This window comes from Bubalus kerabau, chromosome 21 (genome assembly GCF_029407905.1).
Source record: "Bubalus kerabau isolate K-KA32 ecotype Philippines breed swamp buffalo chromosome 21, PCC_UOA_SB_1v2, whole genome shotgun sequence".
NCBI classification, from domain to species: domain Eukaryota; kingdom Metazoa; phylum Chordata; class Mammalia; order Artiodactyla; family Bovidae; genus Bubalus; species Bubalus kerabau.
Window position 1 is genome coordinate 5,570,587 of NC_073644.1, and position 25,304 is coordinate 5,595,890.

Genomic DNA, 25,304 nt, shown 5'->3' on the forward strand with positions numbered 1-25,304 from the left:
GCAAACATACTGTATATAAATTTATATATTTGGGGGTAAAAACTACAAAGTCTTGATCATAGACCAAATACATTTTGGGACCATAACAAAACAGTCAGCCAGCCGGCCAATCGTCTGTTAGACCTGTAGGAGACCCTGGGCCGAACTCTGTCACTAAGCTCAGTGTTCCCAGGGAAGCAGGTGTCTTTCTGAGTGAGACCTTCCTGCAAGAGGCAGCGCACTGGACAAGGAGCCGAGGCTCCAGGGACAGAAGGCGGGCAGCCTCACCCTGTGGAGTCTGGGAGTCGCTGGAACAGAGCACACACAATCACACAGATGAACACGCATGAAAACCAAAGGCTTCTTGGTGTCCTCGGGGTAACAGTGGGCTACAAAGAGTACGTATTGGAAGGTCCTATGTCTACAGCTCCAAATGCCTCGCAAACGCTCACACGTACCACACAGCACAGGTTGTGACTGCAACAGTCAGAGATGAGAGGAACAAGAAGGACTGGGGGATGCAGGCTGCAAACTCTTAGGAGGTAAAGCTCACCTTCCTCTGCCTCCAAAGGCTGCCCCGCCATCTGCGGGCCCAGCCCCGCCTCTTCGGCGCTCACGCCGTGAGGCGGCCCCAGCTCCAGCATGGCCCCGGGGTTGGCGGCCACGGCCTCGGTGCTGGGCTGCAGTGCCTCGCTCTCGATCTCCACCTGCATCGGGGTAGACACGTGCATGCCCTGCTGGTCCACGGTGCTGTCATCCATGGCGGAGGCCTGCTGATGCTGCTGGAGCTGCTGGGCGAGCTCGTATCTTCAAAAGGAACCAACAGCAGTCCACGGTGTCAGGTGTGGTCAAAAACCAGGGGCATGGGCTACTACTGCCCAAGTTATAATTTACTCAGTAAATTTACTTTATCTCGTTTTGAAGTCATGATGGCAATCCAGTTGAAAGTTAAATACTATTAATAATTCTGAAAGAAAAATCATGTCCCCTTATTCTTAAACACTTTCACAGATTATATGGACTTGAAGGAAACAAGAAATTTTTTAAAGCTTAAAAAAATTCAAGAGAGGCCACATGTTTCAAAGTAAAACCCTCCCAACCCAAATGGTGCAATGAGCCCAAGTGCTGGGAAGAAGACCTGCATGAAATGAGGCGGAGCCCTGTCAGACTGCGTTCAGCACTACACACACACGTGGGAGACATGGGAAGTCCTGGGACCTGCCAGGCCGTGCTCAGCCCAGTGACCAGGTCCACAGGCTACAGCATCTGGTCGGCGAGGCATGTGGCCAAGTTCATTTTCTGTAGGAGCCTTATTCCTGTTAATATCACTTTTCCATATACAAAATACACCCAGCGTATTTTCATCAAGGCCAACAACTTTTCTTTCAAAGAGAAAAATGAACAATGAATTCAGTGAGTGAATCAAAAAACTGAAGAAAAAAAAAAAAGCCAAATCAAAACCCAGCTCAAATACAGATCTGATGTGATCAGAAATGCATTTCTGCAAGGGCTCCATCTAGAGACGAGATAGTCCTCTGCTCAAGCAAAAATCCAAGTCAGCAGCAATGACAGAGGTGTGATAGCTGAAATATATGTTCCCTTCATTGACAACCTAGAATAATTACTGTGCAGGTAACACTGATGATATGCCTGGAAGCCACGGAGTCAACCAAGACTTTCTTCTTTGCAATCTTCACTTCATAATTACAGTAGGCATGGTCTATCGGGCATTTTATCTACTACTGATGGTCAGTTTTAAGACAGTTTACAAAGCATTTAGTGCAACACAGACTACTTCAATATCATATTAAAAATAAAAATGTTATGCTTTAGTCTATGGTTCTTAATAGATCCTTAAACACGGATGTAGAAGCTTCCTTAGATCAAGCTAGAAGTAATAATACAGTAAAACAAAGACAACTATTTCCTGAAAACACTCTCACCAAAGTCGTGTAACTACGCAGATGATTAGAAGGTGCCCAGCAGGGCCGCACCTACCTGTGGGTCTTCATGTGCTTCTTGCAGTTGAGCGAGGTCTTAAACGTCTTCTGGCAGTAGGGGCACATGTAGGGGCGGAGGTCGTTGTGGATGCCCATGTGTCGCCGCAGGCTGCCCCCGGTCGTGAAAGCGCCGTTACAGATCAGACACTTGAAAGACTTCAGGCCTGTGTGCGTTCGCACGTGCGCTTTGAGCACTCCTGCGGAAACAAAGCCTCTTCCACACTGAGAACACTTAAAGGGCTTTTCACCTGTATGGGACCTGAAAAGAAAAAAAAACAGCAATGAATGAGCACCTTACGATTTCACGGTGCCTTATACTTTAGAATGCATTCTCATAACTATCGCACTTGACCGCCCCCCACTTTCCTGATTCCAATGGGACCCCTGAGTCTCTATGCCCAGGTGACCCATCTAAAGTCCTGACACAAAACCAGACCCCACGTCCTTGTCCACGTTTCATCCTCTCCTCGTGACCCCTCACAGTCTCTCTTGTGACCAGGTTTCTACTTCCTTCTCACTGTTGCACTACAATAATTAATCTAAACTCTGATGAACCCATCTGAAAAACTGTGAAAGAACATTAACCCTAATGAAACAAACCAATACTTCTCTGACAAGTCCTAGAAATTGCAAAAACTGAAAAATAATAGCGTAAATAAAAATCAGGAGCAATTTATGGGTAAAACATTTTGGTCAAGACACTAAAGTATGAAAATGTGTGTGTGTGTCTTAGTTGCACAGTCACATCCAACTCCTTGCAACTCCATGGACTGTATGTAGCCCACCAGGCTCCTCTGTCCATGCAATTCCCCAGGCAAGAGTACTGGAGTGGTTAGAATACCAATGATCAATAAACATTTGGGGGTCAAAAGTGACATTTTAAATAACAAGAGCCTAGATCTGATAGACAAAGTGCCTGATGAACTATGGAATGAGGTTCGTGACATTGTATAGGAGACAGGGATCAAGACCATCCCTATGGAAAAGAAATGCAAAAAAGCAAAATGGCTGTCTGGGGAGGCCTTACAAATAGCTGTGAAAAGAAGAGAAGTGAAAAGCAAAGGAGAAAAGGAAAGATATAAGCATCTGAATGCAGGGTTGCAAAGAATAGCAAGAAGAGATAAGAAAGCCTTCTTCAGCGATCAATGCAAAGAAATAGAGGAAAACAACAGAATGGGAAAGCCTAGAGATCTCTTCAAGAAAATTAGAGATACCAAGGGAACATTTCATGCAAAGATGGGCTCGATAAAGGACAGAAATGGTATGGACCTAACAGAAGCAGAAGGTATTAAGAAGAGGTGGCAAGAATACACAGAAGAACTGTACAAAAAAGATCTTCACAACCCAGATAATCACGATGGTGTGACCACTGACCTAGAGCCAGACATCCTGGAATGTGAAGTCAAGTGGGCCTTAGAAAGCATCACTACGAACAAAGCTAGTGGAGGTGATGGAATTCCAGTTGAGCTATTTCAAATCCTGAAAGATGATGCTGTGAAAGTGCTGCACTCAATATGCCAGCAAATTTGGAAAACTCAGCAATGGCCACAGGACTGGAAAAGGTCAGTTTTCATTCCAATCCCAAAGAAAGGCAATGACAAAGAATGCTCAAACTACCGCACAACTGCACTCATCTTGCATGCTAGCAAAGTAATGCTCAAAATTCTCCAAGCCAGGCTTCAGCAATATGTGAACCGTGAACTTCCTGATGTTCAAGCTGGTTTTAGAAAAGGCAGAGGAACCAGAGACTAAATTGCCAACATCTGCTGGATCATCAAGAAAGCAAGAGAGTTCCAGAAAAACATCTATTTCTGCTTTATTGACTATGCCAAAGCCTTTGACTGTGTGGATCACAATAAACTGTGGAAAATTCTGAAAGAGATGGGAATACCAGAACACCTGACCTGCCTCTTGAGAAACCTAAATGCAGGTCAGGAAACAACAGTTGGAACTGGACATGGAACAACAGACTGGTTCCAAATAGGAAAAGGAGTTCGTCAAGGCTGTATATTGTCACTCTGCTTATTTAACTTATATGCAGAGTACATCATGAGAAACGCTGGACTGGAAGAAACACAAGCTGGAATCAAGATTGCCAGGAGAAATATCAATACCCTCAGATATGCAGATGACACCACCCTTATAGCAGAAAGTGAAGAGGAACTAAAAAGCCTCTTGATGAAAGTGAAAGTGGAGAGTGAAAAAGTTGGCTTAAAGCTCAACATTCAGAAAACGAAGATCATGGCATCTGGTCCCATCACTTCATGGGAAATAGATGGGGAAACAGTGGAAACAGTGTCAGACTTTATTTTTTTGGGCTCCAAAATCACTGCAGATGGTGACTGCAGCCATGAAATTAAAAGACGCTTACTCCTTGGAAGGAAAGTTATGAACAACCTAGATAGCATATTGAAAAGCAGAGACATTCCTTTGCCAACAAAGGTTCGTCTAGTCAAGGCTATGGTTTTTCCTGTGGTCACGTATGGATGTGAGAGTTGGACTGTGAAGAAGGCCGAGTGCCGAAGAGTTGATGCTTTTGAAGTGTGGTGTTGGAGAAGACTCTTGAGAGTCCCTTGGACTGCAAGGAGATCCAATCGGTCCATTCTGAAAGAGATCAGCCCTGGGATTTCTTTGGAAGGAATGATGCTAAAGCTGAAACTCCAGTACTTCGGCCACCTCATGCGAAGAGTTGACTCATTGGAAAAGACTCTGATGCTGGGAAGGATTGGGGGCAGGAGGAGAAGGGGACGACAGATGATGAGATGGCTGGATGGCATCACTGACTCAATGGACGTGAGTCTGGGTGAATTCCGGGAGTTGGTGATGGACAGGGAGGCCTGGCGTGCTGCAATTCATGGGGTCGCAAAGAGTGGGACACGACTGAGCGACTGAACTGAACTGAACTGAACACTACCACTCTTAGTACTTATACAAGTCACCAGGTCACTAAATTACTTTCTATCTCTGAGTCTGTCATCTTACCTGATGTGTTGTTTAAGATGACAAGACTTTTTATAGGCACGATGACAGTAAAAACACTTGTATGGTCTATCTGCTTCATTTACAAAATTGTTATTAAAATAACTTTGAAATAACTGGTTCCTTGGAATGGGCTGGATAAGACCTACAAAGCAAAGGAAAATCAGGAATAATTCACTGTCAATGTACCAAAAAAAGTTAAATGTCAAAAGGTGCCTGCTTTACCCAGAAGATAAGAATCCTGAGAAGCTAGATTCCAATGTAACAACTAAATGCTATTTTCATTGTGTTAGGAACTGGCTATTGAAAGAACACCTATCAGGAAACACAAAGTTAACGTAAGACAGATTTTTTTTTCCAACATAAAGGAATATTTATATTATCACAGTTATTTCTCTTTGTTCTAGAGCCAGTTTTTCACGGATTTCTACATTTACTTTCTATGTAAGCATCTGCTGGCGTCAAATTTCTAAAACTACATCAACATTTAGGACAGTCCGAGTTCTTGGACTCTTGTTCGTTCAGTATGAAGACTGTACCCTAGGTACTACAACAAACTCAAGACAGAACTAATTCCAGCATCATTTTTGTGTTCTAAAAAAGTCAGGGTTTTCACAGGAATTCTATTAAAGGAATATCTGCAAACAGCAAAATGACAATCTTAAATATTTCAGGTTTTACATACTTTCAAGGAATAAAGAATTCCCTTAGGCTGACCGTGTGATAAGTATGTCTTCATCAAGCAATAATTTAGCCAATTCAGGACAAAAATACACTGAACCCTCTGAATTATTTAATATCTACCTGAAACGACAAGAGGAAGACACACACAGCCAGCACTAGCTGGGCTGTGCCTCCTCCGTCCAAGAACAGGCCCCACCACACTCCCTGCCCCTCAGCTGCCTTGCACTTCCACGCCAGGGTCACCAGCAGGCTCCTCTAGCACACTGCTCTCTGGATGGCCCCTGACGGTGCAGGTTACAGAGCAACCCTGTGCCCTAAAACCTACTCCTTCCTCCCGGCTCTCCTAGTATGCTTAGCCCATCCTCCTAGTCACGCAGGGGCCAGGATTTGAGCATCTCTGAGCCGCTTGTTAGGTTTTGCCATTTGCCAGTCCTGGAGATCACGTTTGTGAAGATTAAATAATACTATGTGAAACTGGTCTGTTGTGGTGTTTGGTTTTGTGAGCTGCCAAAACTGTGTAACAGCATCAAAGTATTCTAACCTACCACAGATCAGTGTCTGTACGCCAAACAACTAAACACCCCAGGAATGACAGTTCCTAGGAAGCTTGGTAGAAATCATACATAAAGTCACTGTAGACTGATATCTGGGGGAGAATGCTCTTAAACTTGTCTTTCGGGGCTTTCCATTTCTTCTAGAGTCAATTCTGATAAGTATACCACTCTAGAAAAAATACATTTCATCTATATTTTCAAATGTATTAGCAAAAGGTTACAGAGTATCTGCAGTGTTTATCTCATCTGTACCTGTGCTTATAGACTGAGTCTCACTCCTAATACTATAGGCATTTTCTCAGTCTTGAGTTTACCAGAGACATGTCAAGTTATCTGTTTATTTTCTAAAAGTTGTAAAATTATGTTCACTAGAATTTCATCTTGTCTTAAATTTTTATACTTATTCCTTTCTGTTACTTGTTTTTCATTTTTCTACTTTTTTGAGTTATATATTTATTTTCATTCTTCTTTAATAAGAAACACTTCTTAAAAGTCTTAATTTCTCTGATAGCAGCTTTGGCCCATTCAACCTGCTTATAAAATCTGCCATTTCCTGTCTGTAATTGCAGTTTTGAGTCTTTCTTTTCCATATAATGAAAATTTAGATAGCTATTTTCTATTATGTTTTCATTGAACTATAATAAAGGATTGTTTCTTTTACAGTTTCTATTTTTGAAAACCTGAAATTTCTTTATACCCCAGAATGTGATCAACTTCTACTTCATGCATATTTAAAAGAGCATGTACTTTGGAGTAAACAGTTTTAAAGGTATTAAATCACCCTTTTTATATGGGTGCTTCAAATCCTCTTCAGTCTCGCTGTGTCTAAATTGATCTAATTGACGACCTCTCACTATGGTGTAGAATTTGAATATTTCTCCTTTCTTCTGTTTTTGGTTTATATATTTTGATGCTATGCACCTAAATACATAAAAGCTCATGACTGTTGATCATCTTATCAGTGGACTACCACTGACATTAATCCACAATATCTCTCTTTATATCCTTTAAGCTTTATTTATACCAAATCATATTTTGTTTGATACTAATTTTGTTCACAGACTAGATTATCTTGCCTAAGACAATGAAATACAGGAACTGCATAAAAACGTAAATTCTTGCACAGAATTTAATAAATTTAATTTTGCTCTAAGACCTACATTTTCCCAAACATTCTCACAAGCAGTGTTTTCTTTTTAGTTAACAAAATCATAATTTGCCTTCATTATAACATCAAGCCTAAAAAGAATTTAAAAGCTGGCAGACTTTTGTTTTAATCAGAAGGTGAGAGCCGCCCAGAGGATGATCTAGGATGCAGACGACACAGCATTCCAGGTGCCCCACAAGATAGGTCCCGGAGGAACAGTCTCCTCGGCGAGGACTCGGATGCCAACACCCTCACTCACACACCACTTCTTCTCGCCAGGAACATAATCTGAGCAGCAGATTAAGGGACAGACAGAACTAGGATTTTAATTTCTCTGTGGGACATACTGGCCCACAGAGCAAAACACTTTAGAATAACTCCCCCTGCTCCACGCGTACAGCTATCTAACTGTGCAGACCACAACACTCCCCCACCTTGCAAGGTACCCAAGGAGGGGACTCTTACCTACGTCTGTTATGAGAATCGGTTCCTGCAAAGGAATGTCCGGGACTGGGACATTCGCCTTGCCCACGCGAACCTTGGCAGGTTTACGCTGGTGCCTCATCTTTCTCAACTCCGTGTGTTTAAAGTGAGAGGCGACATGAGTCTTCCTGTGGCCTGAGGTTCGGAACTTCTTGTCACAGTGAGGACAAGCAAAAGGTCTGACTCCTAAACAAATGACAATGGAATTATTCCAGAGACATACATTTCAGTTAAGGTCAGCATAAAATTCTAGTATTGCAATATTGATTGGAATATTCAATCTGTCGTTTCACGTTATATGTATGTATTATTTCATGGATATTATCAGTTATTTCCCTTGTCTGCATACAGTGCACTTTATAGATGTGAAGGCACATAATAAGAGCATTTTATGTAAAAAAGAGCATTTACTATTTTCAGGAGAAAGCCTAAAATGGTAAAGTGGGTGCTCCAGCAACCAGGTGCCCTTGAGACACTAGGCTGCGTTAAGGGCTTCTCTCACGCCATCCACCACCTGTAACTGGAGGAACAGCATGGCCCCAGGCCTGTGGCCAGCATCCACATGCTTGGGTCTCAACAGCACTCAGCCGGGCCAGCGCTGAGTAAACCAGCAGTAAATTCTGGTGTTAGAGGATCGCGCTCCTGGTCTGTGTCTGAACCTGCTGCCCGTGGCAGCTCCCTCCTCACCACCCCATGCTGGTGCCCTCACTCCTAAGAGGGCGTGAAGTACTCCCTCTTTGGGCCGTGGGCTCCACGAGGACCCGCTCGTGCGGATGCGGTTCAGCCTACAGAAGGTCACGCGGCCTCGTGACACTCACGTGCACGAGTCCCCTGTGCCCCACCGTCCCCGCGCACCTGTGTGCAGGCGAATGTGCACCTTGAGGCTCCCCGAGGTGGAGAAGCTCTTCATGCAGTACTGGCACTTGAAGGCCTTGATGCCCGTGTGCGTCTTGATGTGGGCGGTCAGCGTGCTCTTCACGGCGAAAGCCCGGAAGCACTGGGGGCACTTGAAGGGCTTCTCATGGGTGTGGATGCGGATGTGGCGCACCAGATCGCTGGGCTTGCGGAACTCCTTGGCACAGCAGGGGCACACGTGCCAGCGCACGCCATTCTCCTCGCGGATCGACCCTGGGGGGCGGCAGATGGGCCCAGCCCGGCTCAGCACCGAGCGGAGGCAGGCGCAGACGCCCTGCAGGGGCCGGGGGCACTCAGACCGCACGCCACAGCTGTGTGCTTTCTGCCACGGCAGAGGGCGTGTGTCATCAACTGTGGGGACAGCTGAAACTTCCGTAATAACTGAAATGAAAGACGACTGTGACTGAATCCTGCAGACAATCCTAAGAGCCTCAGGGAAGACACAAATCATTGGCTGAGAGAGAAGAACTCTAACAAGACAGGTGCGAGGGTATAAATTAAGAATAAGCAGTATAGACTCGTCTGCTGGAAATGCAAAGAACAGCAGATCTCATCCAACTGCTACGAAATTAACTCAAGGAACAAGAAGAGAAGGAGTGAAGTTATAGTAACTCTTGTCTGAGCCAATCTGTTATCACTAATAAAAAATACAAAAAAAAAATAAAAATACTAATAAAAATACAAATAAAATGATTAGGAAATGATAAGTTCTCATGCGATAGAAAGGAACTAGACAGTTAAAACAAAGAAATACTATATTTAAATAAGTTCATAATTCATGAACAAATATAGAAATTTCTTCAAATATTAAAAAACTCTAAAAACTTTTATTCAACCTTGAACCAGGCTTAAAACTATTTCCATCAGAAGAAAAATCACAAGTAGAATTTGTGGAAATATAATACGTAAAATAATATCTAAACTGGCAAACTTCTAATTTGACAGAATCACCTTTTAAAATTTTAATTAGATTTATTCATCAGAAATTAAACAGATGCCTACGATAAGAATCCACTTGAAATCAAAAAGGTTTGGGCCATGTTGAGGAAATTCATCAGAAAATTTTCACTGTTTATTGAACTGTGTCTGTACAGACATTATTTTATTAGGGGAAGAGAAAAAGTTGTTTCCTTCTCTTTGATATCAGTAAATACAAGGAATTTTCTTTATGCACAAGTGAATTTGCAAGGAGAGAAAATGTATATTCCTGAAGATAATGCTCTTTGCAGGAATAAGTAACATAGGAAAGGAGGTTAAGTAAAAGAATCCAAAATAATATTTTTTCTGAAAACAAGAACAAAGAACAACATACACAAACCATGGGGGTGGGGGAGGGGGGAAAGAGCAGGAAACAAGGGAAATGTTTTTTTTTAATGAGAGAAAGATATTTATTTTATGGTGATATTTCTCATATTGAGAAAGTCTAAAACTTAAGACTGCTTAAACTAATAGACAAAAACTAATTTAGAAAAGTGCAATAATTACCTAAATGTCTACCATGACAAATCAGAAAAGCAAGAAACAAAAAGGAAGTCTCTGTTAGCTAAAGTCTGGAAATCACCTCCCTCAACCAGATTTTTTTTCAAGCAAAAATGAAAATACGTCTTTAATCACGTAAGGTGACTCACAACCGTCACCAGCTTCTAGTTATTTCTGGGGATAAAGTGGGACAGAGACACAGACTGGCAGCTGCAGCTGGAGCCTGATGCTCTCCACATGCACCCTGCAAGTGTTTCCTTGGCCCAGGCAGTGTTAGAAAGAGAAAACTGAATCCAGATTTCTGACCCTATGACAAAATGTAAGATCTGGAAAACCAGTTCTTCATTCCCACATGGCAATCCTTCCTGGAGTTGGGCAATAGCTTTTCTCTTCAAACACATCAATAAATTTTAAAAGAAAAAAACATATAGTCATCCTCAAGATGAAAAGGGATTTACTAAAACTCAACATCTAGTTTTAAGTTTTTAAAAAACTGCCTAAAACAGGAGGAGGTGAATAAAATGTATCAATAAAATGTTTGACTTACTAGGAAAATACTAAAAGCAGCCCTACTAAATAAGGTCAGGAAAGAGTTCACTATCCCACTGCCATTAATTTCTCATGTTGGACAGATGCTAGCCGATGTAACTAGGTAAGATACAAAAGCACAGAGTATACAGGAAAAGGTAAAATTACTGTTTACAAATGATATGGCTATATACCTAAAAAACTAAAACTCAGAAAAAGGCCCACATTTTAATCTATGGAAATCAACATCCTTCCTATCTACAGTCAAAATCCAGAAGAAAATTTTAAACTACTATTAAAATATGGAAGAAAAGAAAAGATCTAAGTAAGTGGAAATGCATCCCCTATTCTTTTTTAATTTTTTTTTACTGAATGATTCTTTAAATTATATAGTGCTTTACAATTTTCAAAAGTTTCACATACATGATTTCATATAATCCCATACTAACCCTATTCTTTGGTATAAAGACAGAAAGTTACAAAGGCATCAGTTCTCTCTAATTAAGTCACTTACATACAAATACCGGGGCTTCCCAGGCGGTGCTAGAGGTAAAGAACCTGCCTGCCGATGAGGAGACGCAAGAGAAGTGGGCTCCATCCGTGGGTTGGGAAGACCGCCCAGAGGAGGGCATGCGACCCGCTCCAGTGTTCCTGCTTAGAGAATCCCAGGGACAGAGGGGCCTGGTGGGCTATGGTCCATAGGGTCTCAAAGAGTCAGACACAACTAACAAGACTTAGCACAGTACATACAAATACCAATAGGAGTTTTTCAGAACTAGTTTTGGAAGTTTAGTAGATGTTTTTAAAGTGCATATGAAAAAATAAATATGGAAAAATAGTAAAAAAAAAAAAAACTAAAACAAGTGAAGTGAGAAAGGACCAGGTGTCCTAGTTATAAAACACACAATAAAGCTAAAACCATTTGGTATTACAACACATGAATAAAAAGACAGATTACTGGAATAAAGTCCAGAAAAGACCCACACAGGTTTGAGAGTGTAATATATGATGATGGTGGGGCACTGCATGGCAGCAGGGAAAACACGACTTAATAAATGGTGTTTGGGTAACTGGGTGCCCATTGGCAACAAAAAATAAAACTGAGTCAAAGATCTGGTTTAAAATACAGAAGTATACAGATGGTAAATGGACATACAGTGGTGATCATTTTATAATGTAAAAAAAAAAGAAAATCAAAGTGTAAAAGTGTTAGGTAAAAGGCACTTTTTCCATAATGTCAGTGTTGAAGTCTAAGTGTTAACACAAGTCCAAGGGTCATAAAACACTGACAAATTTGGCTATATAAAAATAAAACCTATCTCTCCCTTCTGCTATATGAAAACAAAAAATACTTCTCCCTTTTAACTCAAAAGCCAAGCAAATCAGAGAAGAACACACGCTACAGAGAACACTGTTGAGGCATCTCGCACATAAGATACCAGGTGGCAAAAGAGTAAAAACCACACACGCAGCATGGCACACATCTCACCAAAAACAATAACACAGAATACATAAAACTATGCCTGTGCTTGCTGGGAGACACAAGACCTTGTGAGGCAGCGGCCGGGGGCCCGGCAGGAGCAGAAGGTGCGCCCACCGCCCACCAGTGTGCCTTCTGAGCTGTGCGTGACGACCAGTTCCACCTACTCTCAGAAAGACTTAAAAACACGTGTATTTATTACACACTTACTATGTGTCAGGCACTACTCGATTCTCTTTTATTTATCCCATCACTGTCCCTTTTACAAATGAGAAAATTGAAAAGTTAACTGACTTTATTAAAACTTCATAATGAAGATGGTTGGATGGCCTCACTGACTCAATGGACATGAGCAATTGAGTGAACTGTGGGAGATGGTGAAGGACAAGCAAGCCTGGCGGGCTGCAGGCCATGGGGTCGCAAAGAGTCGGACACAACTTAGTGGCTGAACAACAAGAAGCAATGATTTACATGTCACAAGTTTTATGATAAATATAAAAGTATTTGTTAAATATTTAACTCATACATAAAATACTTCTTAAACAACAAAGCAAATTCTACTAAAAATATTCATTCTTGCAAAACTGAGTAAATCAGAGTGATGGCTTTAGATGCCTGTATATGTTCAACTTGGAAATGTAATTAAGGTTAATTATCAGCTGTTAAGAAAATGTTATGACTTATGAGACAAGAATAGTTAGCTCAGGGTTTTCTTAGGGTACACCCGATGGTATCAACTACCCCTGAAGAAGTGTTTTTGTTTTCGGAAATGATCATTACATTAAAAGTATACTGGTTCCTATAAAAGGAAGGACTCTTTTTAAGGAGTGTCTTTATATAGAAACATGCCCCCAGTAATATTCTCATCACACATCAGAGATGATTAAAACAAAAAAAGCTTGCTCCAACCTATACTAAGGATCATGTTTAATCTAAAGTTTACTAGAACTACATAAATTTGCTCAGTACTTTAAATATATAATTTATTCAAGTATTTCAAAAATTAAAATTTGCATAATCTTTATAGACTCTGTAAGTACAACACTGCATATGAAAATAATGTACAATACGGTTAACTGCAGTTCCATTCTGGAATCGCCGTATCTTTATAAACTCTGTAAGTACAACACCCTGTGTTAAAATAATGTATAATAGGGTTAACTGCAGTTCCATTTTGAAATCTCCATCTGATGCTCAGTGCAGAAGAGAAAGCCGTTTCTAACCCTAAAGACGGAGGACAACCCGGGATGAAGTTTCCCCTTCAGCACCTTCCCGAGGCCAATCTGGCCTGCCCTCAGCCACGTCCGAGCACCTCCATATGTTCAGCACGGCAAATGCTGTAACTGGTATGAACGTTTCACAGGGACTGTGGGTTTTCATCAGTTTATCAGGTGTACGAGAAGGAGATGTTCAACAACGCACGGCTAACGTTGGACCTCCAAGGCCACCACACAGCTGACAAAAATGTGTGGAAATGGCCCTTATTTCCTTCTTGCCTCTCCAGATTTCAGGAAAACCCAGAAAATAAACTGCTTGGGTTCCATCATCCTGGTTTTCACTTGGGGAGGAAGGGTCAGATCAAAAGAAGAGGGAGAAGAATGAGAGGAGGGCCAAGATGTTTTGTGGGCTGAGAATCAAAGATTTCACAACTACACGTTGGCAATGAGAAAATGCGTTCTCAGAAAGAAGTGTTAACACAGATGACAGGGTTAGTCCACGCCTCCCAAGAACAGTTAATGCATTAAGCAAACATTTTTACAGCAACACTTCTCCCAAAAGGCAGGGATCTACCCTATCCATGAGAAACACAATAAGGCCTGCTCCTGCATGGTGAGCCAAACCGAGCCCCGAGGGATTGCAGAAATGCACAGAATGCATTCCAGCTGCACACGAGTGACCCAGGGGACCAGGGGTCCTGCTTATCTTCGGGACTGAGGGAGGAAGACCCCCTGCTCCTATGAGGCGGTGACATGAGCTGGCCTCCAACAACTGCCCGAGCCCCCCAGAGAATGAGACAGGAGGGCGAGGAAGGAGACATGCATGACGCAGCCCCGTCTATGGGAACGCACACCGCTCAGCAGACGCAAGGAAGCTGAGGGGACAGCAGGAACCCAGCTTCACCACGGCACGCGCTTGCGTCCAGACGCCCAGAGGGGAGGCAGAGACGCAGGTGGGGCGGGCTTCCAAAGTCTGGGAGCCGGGGAGCAGACAGCGCCGCTGGGAAAGGGCCGAGGGTGGGGCAGGGGGGCTTCAGGAGCAGCAGGTGGGGGCTCTGGGGGACAGTGGAGCAGAGACTGGTGGGAAGGGCTGGCAGGAAGGAGGGCTCAATCACAGGACATCAGCCGCCCGTGGCAAAGCGGCAAGTTCAACAAGGCTCACCACAAACAAACACTACTGGGTAGAGACGATCGGAGCCTTCAACAACACATCCCCTTCAGAAGGAAAAAGGAGGGCACGACTCAAATAGCAACTGACCACCCAAATGTCGGAACCTTAACACGTGCTAAAATTACCTGGTAGAAACGGTGATTTCTTCTTTATAATCTTTTTCTCCTTTTTATCCAGCTTCTCTGGGCTTTCCTGCTCTTTCTCTTGCTCTGTGTCTGTAGGGTCAGCTGGCTCACTTGAAACGCTCGTAGCGTCTGGGGTCTGGCCCTGAGCTGCTGCGGCCTTGGTGTGGCTGGGGTCGCTCGGATGCGCTGCAACTGGAATTGAAGACAGCCCACTGTTTTCTAAGGCTTGCTGAGACAGAACAGAACTAGGAGGTTAGGAGGGGTGACGCCCGCACCTGCCCACCAAAGTCAATCACAAAGACACTAGCAAGCCTGACCTGCAGAATTCTGACTCGACCCCACCAGGAGGAAAGCCTCCATCGCCAAGCAGTCCTCTATTAACATAAGCGAAACGTCCATCTCTGGAGGTGGAAATGTCCCTTTGGAAATCTGACATCTCAGCTCTACCCAAAATCTGGCATGGCAAGCATTTGCGTTTCAAAATTAAAGGGAATTAAAATTAATTACACGGCCTGGTAGAACTGTTGTATCAGACAACCCTGGTTGTCTATAGCACATTGGGGAATCATGGTTAGAGATGAGAGGGGCTTCACCCTCAGGACACCAGCTGTCACAGGGTCCTGACAGCCTGACTCTTCACTCCCCAGCCAACTTGTCACCACGAAGGTGGAGCACAGAGGTCAGCATTTACCATTAGCAAGTAAACACAGGGAGGGGAGCGAGGGTAAAGGCCGCGGCCATGGAGCGGGCCTGGGGGAGGAGAATGAGACAGGCATCTGTGCACCCCCCTTCGCCAGCCCCGTGAGAGCAGAGATGCTCACACACGGTCAGGGCACGCAGTGCTGTCTCCAAGGAGCTCAGGCAAGAATCAAATAGTCCTCACTCTCCGTCACCAGGGACAGATATAAGAAAGCCCTGAAAACCCTGTTCTTTTCCAGAAAACTCACTTACAGAGAAAAAAGTTAGGTTTTTAAAACTTTTTGTTTCTAGATTAATAAATCATTTCAAAATCTGCACTGTCCATAAGTAATCAAATAAGCATGCTTTGTTTCAATATAATCGTTTCAGTTAGGACACATGTTTCGTGAAGATGCCTTTACTCCGACAAGCCCTGAATACTGACTTCCCAGCGGTGACCCCGGCCCTGACGGACACGACAGTGGGGGCAGCGCGGCTCACCTGCAGGATGTCCTGGTTGATGCCCACGGTGATGCTCAGCTGCTGGGCAGCCTGGGGCGGCTGGCTGGCCTCCACCGGCCCCGGCTCTGACAGCTCCAGCAACTGCTGGATGACGTCGGTCACCACCTGCGAGCTCTGCTGACCGGGAGCCGACGGGACCTGGGTGTCCGTCTGCTGGAGAGGTAAAGTCTGAAACAACGTGGCCTGAAACACACCGACGTGCATTAAAAATGGTAAACAAGTATGCTAATTCGTACAGCAATTTTTTAAAAAAAAGAAACCAGCATTATCTTTGTTCTGAGCATGAAAATCTAACAATATCGCAAATATGCCTCACTGACTTTTTAAGTTAGACCAAAACTGGCTCTTAAAAAAATGTATTCAATGAATTTTTCTGTAACTCTTTTAAAGTCTTTTACATGGTAGTAGAGATTATCACTTCAAAATGAGGGATTAAGCACACAAACCTCATCCCCGTTGGTCACTAAAACGAAGGAGTAAAAAAGTTACCAAATAGACGAAATAAGAAAGAAATCACTGTGATCTAAAATTTTTTTTGATTCCTGAAAAATAGGGGCATTGGAAGAATAATAGCTCTGTAAAGCCACAGCCAAGAGTATGTAAGGGGAGAGCTGATCTGATTCCTCAGAAACCCGGAAATCTGAAAAACACACACGTAAGACAGTGGGGTCAGAGAACCCGCAAGACCCCGTCATGGCGGATATCAGGACAAACCCCTGCACGACACTCTCAGTGTTTTATGGAGAATGTAGATTTTTTAAATGACTTGGATTATCATTCTAGGTAATTCACTCCACCTACACGCTTGATTTGCATACTGCCAAAGGAAAAGGAAAAAAAAACTCTTAACATTTGCTTGATTTATATATTGAAAATTTTATTTAAAACTACTCAGTCTAAAATAAAATTTAAGACCTAATTACAAGACTGATTACTCTCCAGTTTTAGAACATCTTTACAACACTCTCCCAATCAAGAGTAGCTGAGGACTCATCCCAAGCCACAAATATTGTGAGAAAGGAAAAAGCCAACACTAAACGTGAGCCCCATGCTTGGGGACAAAATACAAACTGGGCCTGTCCTCTCCGTGGTAAGAGGCAGCTGCTGACTTGACACCAGCTACTGGCTGGCTACACTCACGAGGACCTCTGCACTCGCGAGACTTGTCTGCTGTGGTCAGGACACCACGCTCGACACTTAGATGCCGCCAGGCAGCTCGGCTGAGACGGCAGGAGAAGCCGCAGACGGAGGCTGAGCTACCAGTCTACAGGAAGGAGTCAAGTGGGCATGCTCTGAGTCACAACCCTTACTGCGCGTACTGGAAAATACAACTTAAGTTTCCCAAAGGTGCAAGGTTTCAGGAAAAAGAATCACCATCACATCAGACTCGGGGAAATACCACCTTAAAAAGAAAGGTGATTCTTCAATGATAACACAAGCATAAAGAATATTCAATAATCATCATCAGTTAACACGGACTGTAGGAATTACAACTTCATAACAATGATGACGTTTGGCCTTATTTCTAACTGGTTCAGATGACACCCCATAAATCAGAATCACGTAAAATTATTTTAAAGTTTCCAAAAATTTGATTTTCTTTCATTAATTAGGCAAACAAATAAAAGTAGGACCCATACTTCCATAGAGGAAACTTTCATAGCACCTTTATGGTACTACTGACGATTCCATTCCATTTTAAAAAAAGGTCATACTTCAGATGACAGATTTTGGTAACAGAATACCTTCTGTCAACCAGCTGGCCAAGCTTACCGTTAAGACGTGAGCAGTCTCTGTAGCGCCTGCTGAATTCTGTGGTCCACCCATATGCATCTTGCTGATGTGAGTGTTCAAGCTACCTAAACTTTTAAATACACAACTACATTCTGTACAATTATAGGTAGGGCCATTCTTGACCTTAAAGAACAAAAAAGAAAAAACAATGTTTTACAATTAATTGTTAGATTAAACTATTTAAATGATGGCAAATTATAACCATTCAATTAAAATGACAGAAATAATGTAACCCTTTATTATACCTTTTAAGTTAGAGAGGTCTAGAATCAATGACCTGACTCTGTAACCAATATTTTCAGTCTGAGATTAATTCAAATTTCAGTCTTTTCTATAAATCAGAACTGGCGCGGGAGTGAAAACCCACAGTTTTCAGTTACTGTGCTCTAGTTAAAAAAAAAAAAGTCTGACCTGTTCTCGATTTCTTAAATGGCTAAGCGTTCAATAAAATGGTTTAAGTGTTCAACAACCAAGGCCAGACAGTTAAGACTTTTATTCTGAGTCTTAAACACACGAGTCAGGAGGGCGGCCGCCAGTTCCAATAGTCGCGTCATGTCAGTGGCCACGTTCTAAGCCTCTGGCAGAGCAGAAAGTGGAGCACAGAGCAGCGAGGGAGCAGGGCCGCCGGCACGGAGGCAGCACCCAGCAGTCCTCGCCCCGCCCTCAGGGCCAGCGCTGGTCCTGCCAGCTGTGCCGGCCGGCTCTGAGCTAGGGGGAGACTCCATCTTCCCGGCACCTCGAGAAGAGCAAGCCCACGGCTTTAGCCTCTCCACAGGATTAGACAGCACTCCAAGCAATCTTTAGGGGTTGTTCCCAGAACACCAGAGTCGGTCCCACTACAGGCCCCAGGGGTCTCCGGCCGGGGGCAGGTGACCCTGGCATTCCCGCAAGGCTCTCCTAAGCCAGGCGGTTCTCAGCCTCCTCTTCCTGGTGCTGTGTGTGCAGACACACAGTTAATCCTCGGCAATCCCCTTCACACGGAGGCAGCTCCAGAAGGCACTAACGCAGGCCAAAAGGCACCCTCGCGAGTCTGCGTATACTCTTCCCAGGGCCTGGGCCTTCGACAGTAAACAGTCTTTAAAAGTAGCTTCACTGCATCTGAGTTCTCAGTCTGCTTGTAAACTATCAGAACTATGTGAGCTTTTCTTCATTTTACTGTTACCTAAGGATTTACTGTTACCTAAGGATTTACCAAGGGAAAAATTAAAAGATATACACTTGCTTTTAGGACTGTGATATTTTTCATCCTCCAAAGTAATTACATAAAATAAATGATCCATGGTAAGAGTGTTTGTGTTGCTTAAATACATCTTCATTATCTCCAACTAGACTAAATAAGACACCAAATCACGACAGTTAATAAGAGCAAAGATGAACTGGATGAAGAGAGCTACTTCCAGAGGCTGACAAATCAGTATTATCTGGAGACAACTGAGGAACATCAGTTTGGCTGAAATGATCAGTTAATGTGCAGTATGGAGGGAAATACACTGGGCAGGACTAAAAATGCTGACAGAAAACGTGAGTGGGGCTGTACACAAGGTCAGCTGCACCAGCACAGAAAAACACTTCCTCAAGTTCACCGCGTCTTTCAGTTCCTCACACTTGGAAGCATCCGTGTTTCGGGTTCACTAAAGGCATGACATAACGTTCACGTTCAGATTGATAGACCGTAACTAACAATGGTATTAGGATTATTTTCAAACGTTTATTCATCAAAGCTATAATACTGTCTGTAAAACGACAAAAAACAGTATATTTCCATATAAGCCAAAAAGGTTCACGTTTTTTTATATATATATATATTCATGTGTATGTATGTACTTATGTATATATATACATATATATGTACTTTGGGGAGCTTCTTAGGTGGCTCAGTGGTAAAGAATCCACCTGCAATGCAGGAGAAGTGGGTTCAATCCTTGGATAGGGAAGATCCTCTGGAGGAGGGCATGGCAACCCACTCCAGTACTCTGGTCTGGAGAATCCCATGTGAGGAGCCTGGCGGGCCACAGTCCATGGGGTCGCAAAGAGTCAGACATGACTGAGCCAGCACGCACGTACTTTTTTAAACAGGGTTTGCTCCGCACAAACCCTTTATCTACATTTAACAAGTACAGTTCCTCGGGCTCACTCTTCACTCCGGGGGCACCTGTGCAGCCTGACGTCTGCACTCCTGTGAGGACCTCCCCGCTCCACCCCAGCCCGCCCGCCACATGCCTACACCCCGGGGGCACGCTCACCTCGGAGTGAACCCTCTGCACATGGGACTGGAGGTTCCCTTTCTGAGAGAAGGCGGCAGGACAGAAGGCACAGGCGTGGGGCTTCTCACCCGTATGCTTGATCATGTGAGTCTGCAGCGCACCCTTCTGGTTAAAAGCTTTTCCACATTCGCTACACTTAAATGGCCTTTCACCTGGAGAGGGAGAAAGATGATCACAATATGATTCCGCACTGTGTGAGCACCTGATGGGTTAAGAGAAATACTTCTTAAGTTACCCAAACTCAAGACCGCACACCTGCCCCCTCCAGGCGGAACGTCTCCCTGAGGCCGCAGACCCACACTCCCACCACCTCCCCAACATCGCAAAGGAAGCGGGGGAAAGCCGAGGCCCCAGTCCAGGCCAGGCCAGCTCCAGGCCACAGTCTGGCCCCCAGGCCCCGTGAGGGGTCCTCTAGAAGCCAGCGCGCCTCACACCTGTGTGTATCCGGACGTGCCGCGTCAGCTGGCTCGGCTTCTGGAACGTCTTCCCGCAGTGCGGGCAGGAGTATGTGAAGCTGCTCCTGTCGATGTTCCTGTTGTACGACCTGGTGCCGGCCACCCTGGGATCCCGGAGGGAAAGCACACGGTAAGTGGGGTCTCTGTGACCCCACCGCTTCAGAACCAGAGCAAGCTTTAAGGAGAGATCAACCGCAGACAGGGTAGCCAGAAGGCTCCCGCCTCCCCGGCCCGCAGCCGCCGCCCCACGCCCTGGCTCTCCCTGCTCCATCCCCATAAGCAGCCTTGCCGCATTCTGAAGGCTGGGCTGAAACCTCCAGCCTAGGCTTTCTAATCTGCAAAACGGGGACCACGGCAGTATCCTGGCCTGAAGGGCGGCGGTCTGTTAACGATTAAAGGAAGTTTTACTTATCTGCTTGCAGACGCACGAAGCACGCGTTGGACACATGCAAGCTCCAGGTAGTACAAATAACCAACTCACTAAAAAGGGAGCTAACCTGGCCCTGTGAGTCCACTCTACACACCTCCTTACCTGCCCATTAAAAGTGTACTGCCGATACCTCGTTCTACAGCTGTTCTCATTGTAATACAGCTAAAAACTTCTACCCTCAGTCTGATGTTTCATTTTTGACCTTATCTGTCCTACTGCAGACACGACATGGACCACAGGTTATGAAAGCCATCCCAGCACCACACTCCCAAGTCGCCCTGCTCCTGTTCCTAAAGCAGTATGCCAATTTTTCATACAAGGTGTAATTTTCTTTAGCCCGGAAAGGCTTCCCACCTGATCTTGTAGTGTGTCTTCATGTGCTCCTTGAGCTGTGAGGACGTCTCGAACTCCTTCCTGCAGGCCTTGCAGGTGTGAGTGCGGCTTCCGGCCAGCTCCTGGCGGTGCTCCTCCATGTGGATGGCCAGCTGGCTCTGCAGAGTGAACTCATCCCCGCACTCGGAGCAGATGAGGTTCTAAGGGGGAGAAGCCACCCGTAAGCACTCGGACGCGCCGGAGCCTCGCCGCTTAAACCGCTGACACACGGAGTGCGCCCTCCTGGCGAACAAACACCGCCTAGCCTCTCAAAAGATACACCGCGGGGTCCAAGTACGAGGATATGAGGAATCACTTCTTTGTTGACAGAAACACAGGCGAAAGGATGAGAGACCACTACAGCTTTTGAGCAAAGTGAGCTGCTTCAAACTGACTGCTGGGTAATGGCGCTTTGTCCACCTACACTGTGAAAACTCTGAAGCAGGACTTGGACACCACAAAAACGTCAGGAAAGAATTTAAATTAAGATGATAGTTTAATAGACTTCCTTAAAACAAACTGACAGCTGGTAAGTTCTTAAGTGGAAACACCTATCATTCTTTCCGTCTGGTTTATATAGAAGGTTGATCACAGAACAGTCAGGGACTCCATGTAGACGTGCCCAGCTGAGCACCTGTGGAGCTAGCATAAGATACACAAAGGATTTCAAAGGCTTACTGAAAAGAAGGTAAGGTGTGAAACAGCACAGTAACTTTTAATGTGCGGCTTACAATACTTTGGATGTATTTTCGTAAATATATTAAAATTTATTTCATTGTTTTGTTTTGACTTCTGAAAATACAGCCAGGGTAAATTTTAAATTACTCGTGTCTCAGAACAGTGCAGGTCCAGGTGTTCCGAAGCTGGGCCTCGGTTCATGTTAAGGCTCCTAATCACTAGCCATGTGCACCTGAGTGTGCTGACCGCCCAAGGGGTGTGAAACAGCGGTGACAGCAACACATGCCCTCACGGGGCTGTCACAGTGAAGCCCAGAGATGCACTCGAGACGCTGAACAGCGCAGGACACAGGGAGTGCTCAGGAACGCACTGCTGACTTGGTACAAAGTGAGGCGTTCCGTAATACAACAATGTATTTAATAGATCCAAACGTGGAAAAGATGCATGTAACCTGTCAGTGTGCATAAACTGCTGTTTCTACACAACAGAATACAAAGCTCTCTCTTCCCACCAGACTTTCTCCTGCACCTGATGGCCTCGTGAATGCACAGAAACCTCACAGAAAGAGGCTGTTCACTGACGCTACTCAGCGCGTCCTTTGCGGAAGGGATGAAGCTGAATGGGATACTTGGAGCAATCCGATGACTTCAACTTAAATGACTTTAAGTTAGTGTTAATAGGAAAGTTATGACCAACCTAGACAGCATATTCAAATGCAGAGACATTACTTTGCCAACAAAGGTCCGTCTAGTCAAGGCTATGGTTTTTCCTGTGGTCATGTATGGATGTGAGAGTTGGACTGTGAAGAAAGCTGAGCGCCAAAGAATTGATCCTTTTGAACTGTGGTGTTGGACTCTTGAGAGTCCCTTGGACTGCAAGGAGATCCAACCAGTCCATTCTGAAGGACTTCAGCCCCGGGATTTCTTTGGAAGGAATGATGCTAAAGCTGAAACTCCAGTACTTTGGCCACCTCATGCGAAGAGTTGACTCATTGGAAAAGACTCTGATGCTGGGAGGGATTGGGGGCAGGAGGAGAAGGGGACGACAGAGGATGAGATGGCTGGATGGCATCACTGACTCGATGGACATGAGTCTGAGTGAACTCCAGGAGTTGGTGATGGACGGGGGGCCTGGCGTGCTGCAATTCATGGGGTTGCAAAGAGTCGGACATGACTGAGCAACTGAACTGAACTGAACTGAATATTTAATGATGTAAGGAAATAACGAACTGCTGTTTTGTTAGTATCTTGCTGATAATAAAGAAATTTCTTTCTTGTGAATTGTCAAAAATTTTTAAAAACCATCTAACAACAAAACTTGTTTTGCCCACCTCGAATGCAGCGGTGGGGCCACGTGTACCCTGAATCTGCAGGCAAAACATCTGCCCTGCACAGACGACTAAGTCACGATGCAAACCATGACTTTTTATCCCCCATTCCCAGCCCTGTTCTTTATTTGCTCTGGCTCAGATCAACCCTCTTTTTTAATGTACTTTTTTTTTTAAACCAAATGAGCAGGTGAGTACATTTCAGGAGTTATCTACATGGATATTCCTCTGAAACTTTTCCGAACTTTCTGAGTAAACCCTGGCTTGTGTACAATTAATTCACGTGGTGAAAGCAGGCCTGAGTACATACTGAACCACAACTGACATGGGCTATGGACGGGAGGTTCTGTAGCTGCCGCCACGTCACACCCAACCCCAAGGGGCCTGGATAGGCCTCCCATCCCTCTGGGTCTGAGCAGCCTGGGTCAGAGCAGCCTGGGTCCCGGGCTTGTCCCAGTGGGAGTGTGAGGCCTGGAGGGCAGCAGGCAGCCTGTCCACTGCACTGCATTTCCTGTGGTCAGAGCTCCTGTTCGTGCCTCCTGCAGAGGCAGGCAGTCCTGGGTGATGTCAGTGACCGCCGAGTGGCCAGCAGACTGTCAGGGTGCTGTGGTGTTCTTATCAGCCCCTATCTGGCTGAAGATGAAATTTTTAAAGTCAGAGTAGACACAATAAACAGCAACCACCTTCAGGCTCCTCGTCTATAACACGTGCCCTTTCTGCCCCCTCCCAGGGGCCACCCTGGCCCTTCTCTCGCGCCCCAAGGCACCGGCGCCCAGCGCTACCCTCGCTCCTCCCAGGCTCTCAGGAGCCCTCTGCCCTGCCCACAGGAATCTGCCTCAAGGTGCTGCTCAGTGCTCAGCAGACACCCCAGCCGCCCCACAGACCCCTCCTGACCCCGGCAGCAGGCATCCCCCGGCATGGTTCCCTGGGCTCACGGCAGGGCCAGCAGGCGCCCCGTGCGGATGCACGTAGAACCGGGGGAGGGGAGGCCCACCTCACAGGGCCCCCGCGGCCAGGCTTCCCGCACGGCTGACCAGCCTCGAGCACATCACAGCACTACAGCCCTCCGCCAACACCCGACTCCCCACTTCCATCACACACGGGTCCCATCTGAACGTCGATGCCCACGGCCACCCAGCTGACGGGTGCTGTGGGCACAGCCCACACTCCCCTCCCACCCAGCACATACACACCAGTTCGCAGCAGTGATCCCAGGATTCCATGCACACGATCCTCGTATGTGTCTGTGCTCGCGCCCCTAGTCAGCTCAGCTCCGGGTCTCGAGGGCAGGCTTCCCGCGCCCGCAGCCCCCCAGCCCCTCACAGAGCAACGCGAGGCCGCACCACCCACGCCCAGCCCGAGGGTGACCCCATGGGCCAGGACAGCGGATGCCACATAGCACCGCAGGGGTCGAAGCAGCACCCGAGACTCAGTCGCCTGAAGAGGACAGCACAGAACGCCAGCACTCGGTTGCGTTCGTGGGGCACAGAGGTCTGTGCGTGCACTGACCGCCCCCAGACAAGCTGCTCCTGGGAGAACTGAGGTCAGGGGCTGAAGGGGACTTAACTCTCTACCCTTTTCTCTACTGTCTGAGTCTTACTATTTGAACTGACTCCCAGGTATTTTAAAATACCATATTAAACACTTTCTGCCTTTTGAAAGGAACACATTGGCCATTTCTGGACAGTGCTACAGCTGAGTGAGACAGGCGGGCCTACAGTCTGCAGAAGGTGCAGAAGGGCACACGCTTTCTAGAATACAAGGTGGCATTCTACAAAGAGCCTGAAAAAGCCTTGTTAATTCAGTAAATCCAATTGCATGAATCTATCTTAATGAAACAATTAAAGATACACACATTATTTGCATTATTTATAGTTCTGAAAAAGGATAAACAACTTAAATGTTAAAAATAAAGGAAATGGTAGAAATATCATGACACTCTATCCAGATGCTAAAGACTTTAATAAAGCAATTTAGAATAGCAATGTGGGGGAAACACTCATGAATCATGAAGCGAGCGAAGGAAAGATGCATTCACAGATG

At 45.2% G+C, this 25,304-nt stretch overlaps 1 protein-coding gene across 4 annotated transcripts in view; it reads right to left on the reverse strand.

Moving 5' to 3' along the window:
* ZNF236 (zinc finger protein 236) overlaps positions 1-25,304 on the reverse strand; it is a 69,765-nt gene that overhangs the window by 31,840 nt on the left and 12,621 nt on the right. For 2 of the 4 annotated variants that reach the window (XM_055559646.1, XM_055559649.1), the window contains exons 4-14: positions 21,239-21,417; positions 20,434-20,558; positions 19,979-20,151; positions 17,715-17,858; positions 15,921-16,124; positions 14,742-14,970; positions 8,682-8,954; positions 7,809-8,012; positions 4,962-5,103; positions 1,978-2,238; positions 533-786 (exon numbers count right to left, since the gene is read on the reverse strand). In XM_055559646.1, the coding sequence (XP_055415621.1) occupies positions 533-786; positions 1,978-2,238; positions 4,962-5,103; positions 7,809-8,012; positions 8,682-8,954; positions 14,742-14,970; positions 15,921-16,124; positions 17,715-17,858; positions 19,979-20,151; positions 20,434-20,558; positions 21,239-21,417 (2,188 nt within the window). Of the gene's footprint in view, positions 1-532; positions 787-1,977; positions 2,239-4,961; positions 5,104-7,808; positions 8,013-8,681; positions 8,955-14,741; positions 14,971-15,920; positions 16,125-17,714; positions 17,859-19,978; positions 20,152-20,433; positions 20,598-21,238; positions 21,418-25,304 lie in introns of all 4 variants that reach the window. The other 2 variants (XM_055559647.1, XM_055559648.1) reach the window with 1 other exon arrangement.